The sequence below is a fragment of the Rhinoraja longicauda genome, chromosome 23, assembly GCF_053455715.1.
Source record: "Rhinoraja longicauda isolate Sanriku21f chromosome 23, sRhiLon1.1, whole genome shotgun sequence".
Classification (NCBI taxonomy): domain Eukaryota; kingdom Metazoa; phylum Chordata; class Chondrichthyes; order Rajiformes; family Arhynchobatidae; genus Rhinoraja; species Rhinoraja longicauda.
The window spans coordinates 7,871,653-7,888,933 of NC_135975.1; the positions used below are offsets into that span (position 1 = coordinate 7,871,653).

General features: G+C 39.0%; 1 protein-coding gene across 1 annotated transcript in view; it reads left to right on the plus strand.

Annotated features, from left to right (window-relative positions):
- Nucleotides 1-17,281, plus strand: part of exoc4 (exocyst complex component 4) — a 348,017-nt gene that overhangs the window by 306,278 nt on the left and 24,458 nt on the right. The window contains exon 13 of the mRNA XM_078419531.1: nt 9,306-9,484. Within this exon, the coding sequence (XP_078275657.1) occupies nt 9,306-9,484 (179 nt within the window). The remainder of the gene's footprint in view (nt 1-9,305; nt 9,485-17,281) is intronic.

The window sequence follows — 17,281 nt, forward strand, 5'->3', positions numbered from 1 at the left end:
CATCACTTGGGAGTGGGATAGACATGTTAATGGCACAACTGGCCAACCCTCACACATGCTCTGATCTGAGATGAGGCCTTTCGACACTGTAAAAAACAACAACAACGATTAAAAGATTCAATTAGAGTACAAGACAAAGCCAGCTAGAAATGTAAAAACATGGTCAGAGATGCTACAGATATTTCAAAAAGAAAAGTATAAACTGGATGCTTGAGTTTGGGGGTCTTAACAGCTAACACAAACATTGTCCCAGAAATAGCAGTAAAATGGGAATTGCAATGAAGGAAGGAACCTGGGTTACATCACTCGGGAAATGGTACTGAAAAAGCTGGTGGAGTCGGAGGCTGACAAGTCCCCTGGGCCTCATGGTCGATTTCAGGGTAGGAAATGAACTGCACTGAGATGATTGATGCACTGGCCTTAATTTTACAAAATTCGCTAAGTTTGGGGTAGGATCTGTGAGGTTGGAAAATAGTTTATAAAACTATTTTTCAAAAGGGTGACATAAAGAAACTCCAGTCCAATTAGTTTAACATCTGTTGTAGGGAAAACATTAGGACTATGATATAAAATGTCACAGTAGACCACCTTGAAAAATTCAAATTAATCAAGCAAAATCAACAAGGGAAATTATGTTTCTTGTAATTCTTTGAAGAAACAACATGTTCTGCAGACAAAAGGAACCGGTGCGGATTATAACATATTGGAGAGAAGATTAACTGATTAACAGGTAAAGGAGGAGACTTGAGGATATTTTCCTCGTTGGCAAGATAAAATGGGCGGTGTGCCACAGAAATCAGGGTTAGACCATTAACACTCTACCACTTATGTAGATGACTCGACTGAAGGCTCTGAAGATGTGATTATTAATTTCACTAGTGTCACAGAGAAAGTTTGGAAAATAAATTACGCAGAGATAATGAGGCAGCAAAAGGACTGAAAGATTAAGCAAGTAGATAAAGATATGGTGTGGAGTATAATAAACAGTAAGGTCCAGATGCAGGGTTTTGACTAAAGCAATGACAATTCCTTCCCCCTCCACCTACAGAAGCTTCTCCACCATTGAATTTCAGCACATTGATGGCACAACTAGCAATATAGATTAGTTATGCAGAGGATGTGTACCTCAATACATGGGGTGGTTGAGGGGAAATTTAGATGCATCAAGTAGGATATTGGGAGTTCTCGATCTAACACACCTATGGAGAGAAACCTAGAAGAGGATTTGCCTCAAGCTTCTGTCACGCTCTCTCTGATGGCCAACTTCAGAGCAATATTGGCAGGAGGCCGTGCTGCATCTCCCAGCCATTTTCACATCCCACAGTATGATGAAGGATAATATAAGGGACCATTATCTTTATTGAAAAGTAGAAAGTACCACTCCAGTTAATATTGGAGCTGAAACATAGATAGGAGAGTAGTCAGCGAGTGCTATACCCTCCAGATGGCAAGAGTAGACAATCTTTGACCTTAGATTCAAACCAACAATTTACAAAATGTGTATTCTATCTGATCAAGTAACAGTAATAATAGTCTGGCAATTTGAAGTCAAGATTAATGGTTGTCCATGATGTTATAATGGAATAGCCCATGGAATTTTCCTTTAAAAAGAAACCGGTTTGGGAGTATTTTATATTTCATAAGGGCTTCTTTCTTCAGCTCTGACTACAGTTGGAGGTATATTCGGAGTGGTGATCATTGTACATTTATAAGGACCCATCTGAGATTGTGATTGTGTAGGAAAGAACTGCAGATGCTGATTAAAATCGAAGATAGACACAAAGTGCTAGAGTAACTCAGTGGGACAGGCAGCATTTCTGGGGAGATGGAATGGGTGACGTTTCGGGTCGAGACCCTTCTTCTGAGTCTGAGTTACACCAGTTTTTTGAGTCTATTTCTATATGGGCACTTGGTTAATTTTCCTGGATTTGGTAATGACATGTTCAGCATTCAACTTGGAAATTTCCTCCTGAATTTAAAGAATTACACCTGGCCCAATCTTCCTCCTCCATAAATTCTATTATTGCCTGAAGAAGGATCTCGACCTGTAACGTCACCCATTCCGTCTCTCCAGAGATGCTGCCTGTCCCGCTGAGTTACTCCAGCATTTTGTGTCTATCTGAGGTTGTGATTGAAGTGTCAGTTAGAGTCTTTATTTCGAACAAAAAAATTTAACCATTTAAAAATTGCAGCTGGCAGTTTATATATATAAGCTAAAGTAAATATTGAAATAAACTAGCTATAATTCCATATTTAATTTAGCTTGTGTTCTAAATTGGCATTAACCTATTAGACCTTCGAGCCTTGGTAAAACTTCACACTCAATTTATGGACAGGCCAATCAGGCTCTGCCCTATGATTTTCCTTTTTTTTTAATGAAGCAAGTTGATTTTTCTCCTCCCGACGATAGCATAAAAATTGCTAGGGCAAAATAGATTGTGTACCCGTGCATGCTAGATTTGGTTTCAATTAAATAAATGGCTAATTAATTAGTCTCTTAAGGGTAGAGATGGATATCTCTCTTTCTCTCTCTCGGCATTTTTACCAGGATATCCTTCATACCGGCCTGTTATTCTTCTTTGTGTCTGCATGCTCCAATGCTAGTGAGCCACATGAAAATTGTGAACAGTGCAATTAATATATATTTGTAGTTAATTAATGATCCAATAACATCAAATGGGGTTAAGGCAACATTTGCAATCAGCCAATTTCAAGGGTGCAGGGAATATCCCTGCTTTAAAAAATAGCATCGCTGTGTTTCATCAAAATATACAAGAAGGATTAATATTCTGCACTCCTCTCCATCGCAAGCTTTCAGAAAGTGATGACATTTATAGATGGTTTCTAAACATGCTGTACTTAAAAGGTTAAAAGTGCAGGATGAGTTTCAGCAACATAAAACATACTCGAATGGCACCAGTGACTTCCATTTCTCCTTCCATGGCTTGGCCCATCCTTCCATTTATCACCCTGTCAGAATCCTGAAATAGAAATATCTTTTAAGTGTCCCGAAAGAAACAGGGTAAAAGTGATTAATTGTACTTGCTGACACATTACCACCAGCATTTTACCAAGTGGTCGGGGCAGTTGGTGAGGAAGTGGGCAACTGAAGTTTAAATGACCTGAGGTGGCTTTGGTCAAGCTTTGCAATATATCAACTCCCTATTGTAATGAATTTGTCAGCAATTTTCCTTTAATATGATTGAGAGCTGCAGGGTAACTAGTAATATGCTAATTGATGAGCATCATTCTGCTCTCTGTCCTCGCCAGTTAATTCTCTTGGCTTTTAGGTCTCTAAGCAACTGATATGTACACCATTTCAAAAAGGTTACTCTTCATAATAATAAGCATCTTGCAGTAGAACAACAGCTGACAGAATTCATTAGTCTGAGATTCAAGAGCAGCTCCAGTAAACATGTCTCTACAAATCTTCAAAGCAGCAATAAATGCAGGAGAAAAATGGTGATTTTTCAACTACTGACCTTTTAAAAGAGAATTTATACGATTTTCTGACTACCTCTTGCTATTAGTGACATATCCAGGTGTGACATTGTCAATAATTCAATCTCTTATTCATTGGAATTACAAATTGAGATTTCTACCTCAGGTGTTTCCTCCGTTAGGGAGGATGAAGTTTAGGGGCCTTGGTGGAAGAAAGTAGTTTTTTGCAATGGAAATTTTATGCCACGAGACTGTCAACTGACTGTTGCAGGGAAATGGAAAGGGTAACAGTGTTATTAATTCTCATTGCACACTGCAAAAACGTATCCAAAATTAATGTTTCTAAGTGATAAAGTAGAAGATATAACTGTTAACAGCATATGCTGGAAAGCACATCAGGTCAGTCAGCATCTGAAAAGGAACAGGGCATTTTATTATTATTTACTTCATCCGAACCTTTCTTTGTATAGGATGTAAAGTGGGATGGAGGTGATTTCTCGGTTAAAAATGTATTTCTTTAAACGCAGCCCCAGATGTGGATTGAGCCATCACACTGTACTTTCTACTTCTCTCCCTTTCCCTTTCTAAACTTGTAAATTCCACTTATGCCATCTCTGCTTACTTGACCCCTTTCAGAGGTAACTTACTATACGGAGTTTGTACGCGCTCCCTGTGACCACATGGGTTTTCTCCAGGAGCTCCGGTTTCCTCCCACACTCCAAATGTGCAGGTTTGTAGGTGAATTGGCTTCGGTAAAAATTGTATATTGTCTCTAGTGTATAGGATAGTGCCTGTGTACAGGCATCGCTGGTCAGTGAGAACATTGTGGGCTGATGAGCCTGTTTCCAAGCTATATCTTTAAACTAAACTAAAACTAATCTGCCACTCTTGATCCCCTAGTTTAGGCACTGTTATCATTCAGTAGTTCAGTAGGTCAGACACCATTCCTTTATCTTAGAAAAACATTCAAGTCATTTGTTTATTTTAATTACTAAACTCCATTTCACTGTAGTCTCCTCAAGTGGTGTTTCCCACCTCTATGCCCCTCGCTTTTGAAGTTCTTTAGTCAAGTCAAGTCAAGTCAATTTATTTGTATAGCACATTTAAAAACAACCCACGTTGACCAAAGTGCTGCACATCTGACTAGGAAAAAAAAAGAAACATACAGTGGCAGGCAGCCAAACACAACGGCGCGGCCATCTTGAACAAAATGTTAATTCAATCACCCACAGTCCAACAATAAAAGCACTAAACAGGCACCCAAATTACCCAACCCCAAAAACCCCCCAAAACACAGTCCAACAATAGAAGCATTAAATAGGCATTCAAATCACACACCCCAAAACCCCCAAAAACACAGTCCAACAATAAAAGCATCAAACAGGCACTCAAACCACCCAACCCCAAAAAAACACACAAAAAAGAAACATCCATCAAAGAAACATCCATCACAGTGAGTCTCCTCCAGTCCTCTCTCTCCTCACTGTGATGGAAGGCCACAATGTCTTTCCCTTCTCCTGTCTTTACTTAAATCCTTTCTGCCTTTGGGCATATGGTAGTCCTGAGACCAACTGCAATGGCTGAAATCATAAGGCAGGCAGGCAGTGAACGTGTTGCAAGTCAAAACCATGCAGTTAGATAAGATTAAGAAATATGAAACTTGTACAGTTTATTTTATTTGAGGTATGAATTAAGCTTACTGTGCCTGCAGTTTTGTCCATGCCTCCCAGCCTGCGAACTGAAAAGGCAGTTAAGAATCATTCATATTGGCGGGCACAGAGACATACTCGTGCCTCTGTGTAAGGATTGCAGATTTCCTTCCCTGAAGACATTGGTGAGCCAGATGGGTTTTTAAGACAATCAGTGGTTTCATGTAACCATAGCTGATCCTAGCTTTTAAAAATTATTAAGGGGTTGGACACGTTAGAGGCAGGAAACATGTTCCCAATGTTGGGGGAGTCCAGAACAAGGGGCCGCAGTTTAAGAATAAGGGGTAGGCCATTTAGAACTGAGATGAGGAAAACCTTTTTCAGTCAGAGAGTTGTGAATCTGTGGAATTCTCTGCCTCAGAAGGCAGTGGAGGCCAATTCTCTGAATGCTTTCAAGAGAGAGCTTGATAGAGCTCTTAAGGATAACGGAGTCAGGGGGTATGGGGAGAAGGCAGGAACGGGGTACTGATTGAGAATGATCAGCCATGACCACAATGAATGGTGGTTCTGGCTCGAAGGGCCAAATGGCCTCCTCCTGCACCTGCACTATTGTCTATTACGTCGATATATCTACAACAAAATGTTGCAGTGCAAAAGGATATGTGAATCTTAGTGCAGGAAGCACAAAATGTCAGTGTGCAAATTAATTAGGCAGGCTAATGGAATATTGGACTTTATTGCAAGGCCGGTGGAGGACAAAAGAAGGGAGATTTTTTGTTCTTCGGTCAAAAGAAGAGTCCCGATCCAAAACTTTGTGTGTCCATTTCCATCTACAAATGCTGCCTGACCCACAGTGTTCCTCCAGAAAATTAATTTTTGCTCAATATTCCATCATATGTGCTCAACACATATTTATTGAACAAAGAGTGAATCTCATCAGTGTCTCCTGGGAAGTTTTGATGCAGTTTTACAGGGTTCTGGTGAGATTCAAATCAGACTGGGATTCAAATTCCTATCTGTGGGTCAATGATTCCAGTTTTGTTAGCTTAACTATATCGCCGTCAAACAATGAAAGAGACCTTGCAAGAGAAAGGAGGCAATATTATGCAAATAAAATACAAATAATTAATCTTACTTTGTTTGGTAGAGATGTATTTATTAATAAATATTGGCATGGCCTTCAGGCAGTTACGACAATTTTGACTGCATTTCTTACAGTCCAGGTATCCTCTTATTTTTTAACCCTTCAAACATTTATAGCTCAACCTTTGCTTGATTATTACATTGAAGTGAAGGATACGATGAGGGATATACATGGAATGGCATAGTTAATGAATCTAAATATCCTTACTCTGAGAAGAGCAAGAATGTGGATTTTGAACTGTAGTTGAAGAAGTTATATCAACTGATATTTTTAAAATCATCCTTCCCCTTTCAAATTCCGTTGTCCATTCTAAAAAAGGTTCTGATGATGAATCTAGGTGAAATCAAGAGAGTTTTATTGTCATGTGTCCCAGGTAGAACAATGTCATTCTTATTTGCTGCAGCACAACAGAATGTGTAAACATAGTACACTCTGAACAATATGATAGAGAGAGAGAGAAAAAAGTTCAGTGTGTATATATACGCATACCCACAAGTACACACTTACATATACATATATATATATATATATATATATATATATATATACATCCACATACATATATATATACATACACGCACAGACTCAAAAAAACAAACAACAGTAGTGCAATAATAATAATAATAATAATAGTCTATTGAAGTTCAGAGCGTATTTGAGGTTGTAGTGTTTAATAGCCTGGTGGCTGTTGGGAAGAAGCTGTTTCTGAACCTGGACGTTAGAGTTTTCAGGCTCCTGTACCTTCTTCCCGATGGCAGGGGTGAAATATGTGTGTGGCCGGGATGGTGTGGGTCTCTAATGATTCTGGCTGCAATGGTATAATTTATTATTCTAAATATTCAATCTAAGGTTGTGTTGAATATTTTTGATGTATATATGGATGGTATGCATATGATTCCTTAGTTTAATTTATTATTATTTTAGTTTCGTTTATTATTCTCACGTGTAACGAGGTACTGTGAAAAGCTTTTTGTTGTATGCTATCCAGTTAGCGAAAAGACTACATGATTACAATCAAGCTGTCAACAGCGTACAGATACAGGATAAAGGATATATTGCTGGGGTAAAGTGAGAGGAGTCATGCTGATCATAAACATTGGCGGAGCACTTGGACAGAATGGCTTTGTTCTGTGGTGATGAAATATTTTTTCTGTCATTCGCAGACACTGGAGATATTAGGTAATCACGTTTACAGTTCCAGATGATTAGGAGGCATATTCTGTAAAACTCCTCTACAAAAGTAAATGTTCCTTTCTAACACAATGCTGGCAAAACCAGATGGGAATGTGCTTAGCACATATTTATTCAACGAAGAATGAACCTCATCAGTTATCCTGAAGGCAACATATTTAAATAGATTCTTGCTCTTCCTTGCACACATCAGTCCAGGGAGTGTAATTAACGATAAATGGTTGCATAAATTTAACAATAGCTTTCATAAAGGTTTGAAGTAAGGTTGCTGAAGGAAATAGGTGCCCTGAGAAATAACAAAGTAAGACAAATGGCGAGCACCCAAATCCTTGACTTCCTTTGAAAAGAGTGCAAATGACTATGGCTGGTTTAACAGGTGGATATAAGGACAGTTGCTGTAGCTGATATTTTGGGACTTTCAGATTTGCCATGATGGGGCCAGGATGATCAAAAGGTCATAAGTGACAGGAGCAAAATTAGGCTATTCAGCCCATCATCTACTCCGCCATTCAATCATGGCTGATCTATCTCTCCTTCCTAACCCCATTCAAATTAAACCTATTTGAGATCACGGCCCACGTCACTCCTATTCCTTTCCCAGTGTAGAATGTAAAGGTTGTGGTTAATTTTATTATGAATGACATATTATCAGGTATTGGTTATAAGGTCATAAGTGATAGGCGCAGAATCAGGCCATTCGGCCCATCAAGTCTACTCCGCCATTCAATCGTGGCTGATCTTTCTCTCCCTCGTAACCCCATTCTCTTGCCTTCTCTCCATTATTTTTAAGGCAAAGATAGATAAATTCTTGATTAGTACGGGTTTCAAGGGAAACCCGTACTAATCAAGAATTTATCTATCTTTGCCTTAAAAATATCCATGATTACTGCATCTACTCAGCGAACAGCATGGAAGAATAGTAGGCATGTTTTAAGGGATATGGCAATGTGAGGTTCCTTGTCAGCACCATGTCTCAAGTTGTCTGTCCCATATCCCATGCTAAATATGTTACCTGCTGCCACTCCTATTTGCCACTCATTAGTGACTCACACATCACTACAGTTTTTTGCAGTTTTGTGGATGAGAGTGGCTCACAAGTCATCGAGCTACATATTTACAGAAATTGTTGAATTTTTAATGTATTTCACAAATAATAAATATTCCATTGCAAAGTTTTGCAGCAATTTGATGCTTTTACTCAACCTAGAATTCACTTAACACTCATTTATGAAGTATGTAGAAAGGAACTGCAGATGCTGGTTTAAACCGAAGATAGACACCAAAAGCTGGAGTAACTCAGCAGGACAGGCAGCATCTCTGGAGAGAAGAAATGGGTGATGTTTCGGGTCGAGACCTTTCTTCAGACTGGTTAGGGATAAGGGAAACGAGAGATATAGATGATGATGTAGAGAGATAAAGAACAAGGAATGAAAGATATGCAAAAAAGTAACAATGATAAAAGAAGGGAGGATTCAGGAAATGGGTGAATTCTGAATTCATAGAATAATCAAGAAAACAGATTAGTATGGGCTAAAATGTCATCAAGAAAAAACGAGGGAAAATGAAGCTAAGAGCACCATATTTGAATGTGTAATGGTCAAGAATGTCAAAAGTGTTGATAGTATTTTGACAACTTTAACAGCTGACTTGGCTGGGTATGTAATTTAGCTCACTCTCAATTAGCATTTTTGTGGCTCTTGTTCTGCTCCATGATCAAAACAGAGCACAGGAGTTTTACGTTTGTGGATGGTTTTATAAATGACCTTTAGCCTCATTGTGAGAGACAAAAGAATGTTAATAGTTTTAATTGTGACATTTCTATTGATGAGTTCTTCCTTTCCCTTCAGAGCTATAATGAAAACGTATCATTATTGTTACAGAGCTGCCAATGCCAAAGAATCTGAAGTCTTAACTGGCAATTTGGGAGACAAACTGATACCACAAAATGAGATTTTGCGAGATGTCAGTGATCTAAAGGCTCTGGCAAACCTGCATGAGAGCCTGGAATGGTTAGCTGCACGGTTAAAGGGCTTCTTCTACAGTCTGCCAACAGCTCAGCGTAAGTATGTAGCTCAGACTGTAACACAGGTTGCAGTGCTCCGATTCGACCTGATATTGAGAATTTGTCTGAGTTTAACATCTTCTTTGGTGACGTTACAGTCTGGAATAGATGTTTGTGCTCTTTCTCTCTTGCTTGTTTGGACCTTCTTCTCATCACCACCGCTCACCCACCTATCCCCCATCATCATGGAAAACAAAAGCAGCAATCTCTCAACCTGCGATTGTGATGCATTATCCATGTTATATATCACTATTTTTTGTACATGGTTGCCTTATCCCTTGTACACCTCAGTGCCCCTCAAGTACATATCCATGGTTCCTCAGCTTTCAAATGTAATATCACCCACTTTACCTTGCTTACACCAAATGAGCTCTGAATTACATAGTCTTGGAGGCATTCGTTTTGTCTTTTTGCACTATTTTTGTTTGTTTTTCATGTGTAGGTATATGTGTACGTATATATATGTGTGTGCGTGTATATACATACTGATTTGTATCTCATTTATTATATTGTTAACAGTGTACTATCGTTTACAGATTCTTTTGTGGTGCTGCAAGTAAGAATTTCATCTGGGACATATGACAATAAAACACTCTTGACTCTTAAATATAGTATATATCTCTTGTATATCTCTCAGCTATACTGACATCACACAGCTATACCTCGCCATCACTTATTTTGATCGCTTTACTGCTGATATATCATCCAAAGTGGTTGTCCAACATCCAGTTTTGAATTGGCTAGATTCTCCTCCAGCCTCATATTAAGAAACCAAAGCCATTATCTTTGACTCGTTGCAAACTCGCTGATCCCACTCCATCCTCAACCACTAAATCAAAATGTAACCTCAACTCTCTGTTCAATCCTAAATTGATGTTGTAACTCTGCATCTAGGCCATTGCAATAACTTTTCACTTCCACTGCAGTAACATCATCGGTCGGTGTCCATCCCACTCCCAAACCCCATGTCTTTGTCACCTCTTAACTTCTTGGCCTGCTGGCCGTCTGCATCTCATAAATCTCTCATCCGCGATGTGATTTAATTCCACCCTCTACAATAGAGTGGTAATTTTCCAGTACTTCGTTTTAAACTCCACACTTTGCTCTTAAAATGCCTTCATGCCAATCCCTCTTCTGTTGTCAGTAACCTCCTTCCTGTCTGCATGCCTGATGCTCCCAAACTTCTGTTTCTCTCATTTTCCTCTTGTACAATCCTCCCTCCAATCCAACTTTTTCAACTTTGTTACTTTCAGCAATTCCCATCCTAAGCTCTGGAAGTCCCATTCTAAATCAACCAGCGTTGCATCTTTCCATTCTCTCACCCATCCTCACACCTCTTCAACTCATCCTCACACCTCTTCTTTTGTGGCCATTAAAACCATTTCTCAGTAACTTGCAATGAAAATTCCTTTGTCTAACCTTAGGCAGCCTTCACCCTTAAAGACACTTTGCAAATGCAAGATTTTCCATGGTACTCATTGTTTTACAGCTTATAATGGCTACAAATGTGTGCTCAAAATGGCTACAAATTTGTGCACAACAATGACCAACAACCCACAAATGGTAAATGGATTGTCACGAGAGGTATTTATTGCAAGACCCACGGGAGAATAGCTCCAGTGTCCATTAAATACTGTAGCAGGAACTTTTACATCAACCTGAGAGTTGAAAGAGCATGGGTTCAATGTGTTTGATGCACCTTACAAAAGATAGCTTCTCGTACAATGTGGTACAACCTCATTATTGCACTGAAGCATTGGCATGTTTGATCTGGAATGGGGCTCGAGTCCACGGTGCACTTACTCACTGCCACAGGGGCATGACTTCACATGAAGTGCAGTATAACAATGCAATGACTATCGAGCTTAATTTTTAACTTTTTTTAAAATCCAAAAGAACAACTCATGCTTCCAAGTACATTGTAACCAGTGTGCACCGTTCCTGCAATGTCATTAGCAGCAATAATATTAAACGGGTACTATGGTTTAAAGCACCTTGAAAAACCAAACAAAGAATTCTACTTGTAAAAAAAATCATCTAATTAAAAAAGGGAAGGTGGCATTTTGTTGGCATGTTTACCATCAGTGTTCTTAAAACAGATAAAAACTCAATAATTCATTACTGTATGCATGTTATAATTAACATTAATATAAAAACAGGATGGCTAATAGGAGTGCTTTATCACAGATGACAGTCACCTCGCTGTTCATTATTACTGTTTACTGAGCAGATGGGAGTTGTGTAGCTGCTGTCTTATCTGGAGCCATTCAAAATTGGTTTTCATTTTATTCGGCTATTCAAGGAGGAAAAATGATTTTTTTTATTAATAATACAAATAATTTTCCTTGTCACATAATATGAAATGTAATAAATTAAAACTCAAAGTAACCCTTTGAGTGTTGAATTCTTCCCAGAACTTAGTTAATATTCTCTGTCAGAAAGAGGTTTCTTTATATTGAATTTATTGATGATGGTCTACCATTGCTTCATGGGGGAAGGAGGATTAAGTGAGAATGGCAAACATTTTATTTTATTAAAGCAGGTGAGTAGTGTGTTCTCAGGATTAGAGTTTCAGTAGCAAAGGCTGCATTAATTGCTCAACCCTGGACATCCGTTGCCATCCATTTGATGAGTTATAGGGAGAGGTTGAGTAGGCTGGGACTCTATTCCTTGGAGCACAGGAGGACGAGGGGTGATCTTATTGAGGTGTATAAAATCATGACAGGAATAGATTGGGTACATGCACAGAGTCCCTTGCCCGGAGCAGGTGAATCGAGGACCAAGGTTTAGGGTGAGTGGTAACTTTTTCCACACAAAGGGTGGTGCATGTATGGAACAAGCTGCCAGAGGAGATAGTTGAGGCAGGAACTATCCCAACATTTAAGAAACAGTTACATGGTACATGAATAGGACAGGTTTGGAGGGATTTGGACCAAAAGCGGGCAGGTGGGACTAGTGTAGCAACAGAGATCCTGGCACCGGCATCCTTGTAAGAATGACGAAGCAAAGCCTCATCGCTTAGATTCGCATGTTAAAAAATCGTCAGTTGATCTTGGACTGGATGCGTCTTGGGTCAATGTTGGTCAGTGCATCTCCTTGAGAATAGTACAGAAAGCAAACAAGCACCTATTTAGCTATCTCTCAGCCAATGTTTAATAACTCCAAAATTGAGATTGGTAAGAAAAATAGTCCATCTGGTCTCTTGATACAGGTTTCTCCAATCTTTTCTCATAACTTGAACGTGCAGCACCAGAGATCATGATTCTTCTCTTGCGGACAGCAGCATGTGAATTTCTTCCAGTTTACATCTGCCTGCAGAGCTGAGCACTGAAGATAAACTTTGTCCAGAGTGTCAGAATAGCTTGGACATGACTTCTTGAACATAATTTCACTTAACTTTAACCTTTTTTTTGCTGGTAGTCATTCTTTCAGCTGTCCAAAATGCTGAATAAATCTTTTGGGAATTAAATATCATGTTTTCTTCTTAATACTTTCTAACATGCACCTCTTCCACAAAGTTATTGATCACTCACACAGCTCTGAGGCCACTGTTGCCTTCTTTTGTTCAGTATCCATTTCAGTCTCAATGGAGGACTGTTTGGTCATTTTAAAAATTCTATTCGAATTGTTTTTGTCCTAACATTTAGTGTGATGTTTGTGAGCAAGGCCATTCTACCTTACCTTTAAAAAATAATGATATTACAGTCAGGATCCAGAATGCTATAATAGTGGACTAAGTAGATGACTTTCCCAGACCCACAGAGACCCCCTGCACTGAGAGACCCCAGATGCAAATGTTCATAGGTTATTGGAGCAGAATTAGGCCATTCGATCCACCGAGTCCATTCCTTCGGACTCATGGAGTGTAAGAGTTCAATCCTCCTACCACCCAGGGACATTTCCCGCACCCAAAGATCATCCTCCCATAAGCTCCAAGTGATCACCAAACCCACAGAAGCTGCCACCAAGACACCCTCGCAGGAGTAAATTGACAGAAGCTGAAAGGACAAAATATATTCTTTTTTGTTTTATGCTCCTTTACATTGCTACCCTTGTTTTCCCCCCACTTTCAATCCTAAAATTCCTTGCTAAATATCACAGGAATGGTCTGTGACATCCATTTCACTTTCCAGGAATCCTTTCACTGTCTTTGAAGCAAAGTGTTGAATTTTACCAGGCTTTCATCTTGTAATAAGTATACTCATCAGGATGTCGAACAGGCATCAAAACTCTGAATTTTCACCTGGCCCATAAATACTGGGAAAGCAGGATTTAACAGACAACCGCTTTGGTAGCTTTGCTATCTAACTTTGATGCAGCAACAAATTATCTACATCCAGGACCTGCTGTTTGCTTTGGTACCCATGGGATTTGAAGGACATAAACTGGTTGACTTGTCTTTTCATTCCTACTCACAGCTTAACAAAGTGGAGAAGTCTTTTGTTTGATCAGCAAGAGAGTAATCGAACAACATTGCAAATCACCACATCCTACTTTCACCCGCCATCCGAACAAACATGCACTTTTAACCTGAATATTGGATAAGGATGCAGAAAATGCCGGAAAAACTCAGTATCTGTTATTTTTTGATTTTCATCGGATAAGAAAACTCTGGTTCACCTTATTTTCATCCCCTCCTAGCCGAATACATCGGTTACTTATTTAAGATAAGTTAAATTACCACATATTTGGGATTTAACCTAGGGATTTTTGTGTCTATATCTGGCGGTGCTTTACCCATAGAGAGATGCAAAATCTGACATTTAATTCAGGAAATCGAAATGGATTTTAACACTGAGGTGCAAATCAAAAAATGTGATTACAAAGGCCTTTCCTTATTCCTGGCAATGCCTCAGAGATTAGGATTTTTTGATAATTACATTGAATTTATGTATTGTTGGAGCAGCAAATGCCATTCTTTCACATTGTTTTAATGTGACAATTAATTAAACAGTAAGAGTAAGTAAACCCATGGTAACATTAATTCATGAAAATAACACACTGCCTTTGTTTAACTAGCATTTTATCACAGATGACAGTCATTCTGCTGTTCATTATGATTGTTTACTGAGCTGATGGAAACCACAGGGCTGTCATTTTATCTTCAGACGTTTGAAATTGCTTTTCGTTTTATTGAAATCTCCGGAGTTCGCATAGGTGTTCAGAAGTAAATTGCAGAAGGAATTTTCTGAGTGAATTCTGTGTAGTCATGGTAAAATAACAAATAGTTAATTGCATTTTTAATTGAGGTGCTTGTGTCATCATGAACTTACCATAGATTGACTGCAATATGAGCCCGAAAGTCCAATGTTTGTGTGAGGACGGTCTATAAATTTACAGCATGAACTCAAGAGTGAAATGTTTAATTGTCATATTTCAACAGAACAACATAATTCTTACTTAAAACAGCATAACAGGCCTGTAAACATCATACACAATACATAGAGATAATATATAGTAAACAAAAAAATAGTAGCGCAGAAAAAAATTCCTTAGTGCAGCCAAATACAGTTCATAATTCACAGTTGAGGTTAATGTTGTGCAGTGTTCAAGAGCCTGATGATTATTGGGAAGAAGCTATTCCTGAACCTGATGGTCATGGTTTGTAGACTCCTATACCATCTTCCCGATGGTAGGAGTGAAATGAGAGCATGGCCAGGATGGTGTGGATTTTTGATGATACTGGCTGCCTCAAAAGGCAGCATTTCCAAATGATCTCTTCGATGGTGAGGTACCCATGATGGACTGGACAGTATCCACCACTCTTTGTGCAAAATAAGTCCCCAAAAAAACCCCAAATCACACAAAACTGGCATAATGAGCAGAGATCAAAGTCGTGGAGGAACTTGTTGTTCAGGCAGCATCTATGGAGGAAAATGGACAGATGACGTTTCAGGTTGGGGCCTTCAAATTGATGAAACCAAAAAGACTTGCTGCTTTGAGGAAAAGCAATAATGTGGGGTAGTGAACAGAAAGTGAAATTATTCTCCTTAGAGAAAGATTGAGAGAAGGTTTTATTAAAACACTTAAAATCTTGATAGAAGAAATAAAACTTGCTTTTACTGATAGATCAATCTTTAAAGAGAAGGCAAAGATGGAAACATTGGCGACAGAATTGGGAGATTTATATATCTGCTTTAAATTGAGCTCTAAAGCCCTGCATGAAAAAGGTGAGAATCATATTCAACATTGGCTTTCAAAAGGGAACAGGTAAATACTTAGAGAAAGTATCTACAAACGGTTGCCATGGATGCAAAAAGCAAATGGCCTGTTCGTTTTCATTGATTCTCGAGAAAGAAAGGAGATAGGAGAAAACAGTTCATTGTATTTCAGTGAAATTATTTTTTTTGGAGATACCAAATCAATGTAGCAAATAAGCACAGCTAAATCGTTTCATCACTAGAGGGTGCTTCTTTAATTTCTCTCCAGTTCCTATGTTGCCATACTCAACAAATTACCTGTGTTAATATATCTTCAGGATGCCAATGAGTCAGAAATATTCCATTCCAATAGTCCTTTGTGAAGATTCATCCAATAAATAGGTGAATTGACAAAGATTGCCTTCTGTTTGTTTTTTCTCACTTCAGAGCAACCAACTTGGGCATTTATAACATAAATGCCGAAGATAAAGGGTTGCAAGACACATTCTAATGTAACAGACTATCGTCGTTTCTAACCATGACCATCTGGATGAGTAACTAAATAATCAGAAAGTAGTTCTGCCTGGTTCTTATGGTAAATCAACTGACTTTCAGTTCAGAAGATGGGTTAGATTGGAGCCACATCCTGCAGTGAGTTCGAACGGTGGCTTTGGCAGTAAGTCTAGCTGCTGCCCCTAAAGCTAGATGGGCAAGCAGAAATAATCCTCCAAAAGCTCTTCTGATTGCTCCCCAATGGTAGCTGCTCAAAGCTGCCCTATGTAGGTGTAGAAAACCCAGACGCAGGCTTTAATCAATAATGTTTACAATTACACATCAAAGGAATTTTAAAGAAGGGGTGCAGCTGATAGTTGATAAACACAGGGCATCCGTACAAGGCAAATCCAAATTAAAGCTGCATCCCACCAAGAAGCCATTGCTACCAGATAGAAAACCAACGCAGAGGAGAGAAATCCTGATCTCTAAAGATTTTTGTGACTGGATCTGTAATCAGTGGTGTACCACCGAGGTCAGTGTTAGAACTTTTATTGTTTGTCAGAGATATAATTGATTTGGATGAGATGTCTGTGGTCTGATAAATATGTTTGCTTACGACAGTAAGGTTGGAGTTGTTGATTAAAAAAATAATTGCCTAAGGATAGAGAGGGTTATAGATCAACAAAAACTGGGTGGAGCGGGGACAGATAGGATTTAATCCAGATAAATGTGAATGTGAGGTAATGCGTTTTGGGTCATCTAATACTGAACAGGCGGGACTGTTCAGTAAAGAGCGGGAACCCATATAGTATTAAAGTACAGAGGAACCTTGGGGTGCAAGTGCATAGCTCCCTGTAAATAGAGATACTGGATAAGATAGTGAAGAAGGTTTTTAGCTTGCTTGCCTTCATAGGCAGAGGTATCGAGTATAAAGGTTGGGACACCATGTTGCAGCTGTGTCAGACAGTGATTAGGCCATATTTGGAATATTGTATGCAGTTCTGGTCACCACACTACAGGAAGGTTAAGGTCGCACCAGAAAGAGTGCGGAAGAAATTCACCAGGATGTTACTTGGAACGAAGACCTTTTGTTAAAATCAGATGTTGGATAGTCTGGATTGTTCTCACTGAGGGGTGACTTTATGGAGATGTACTAAAT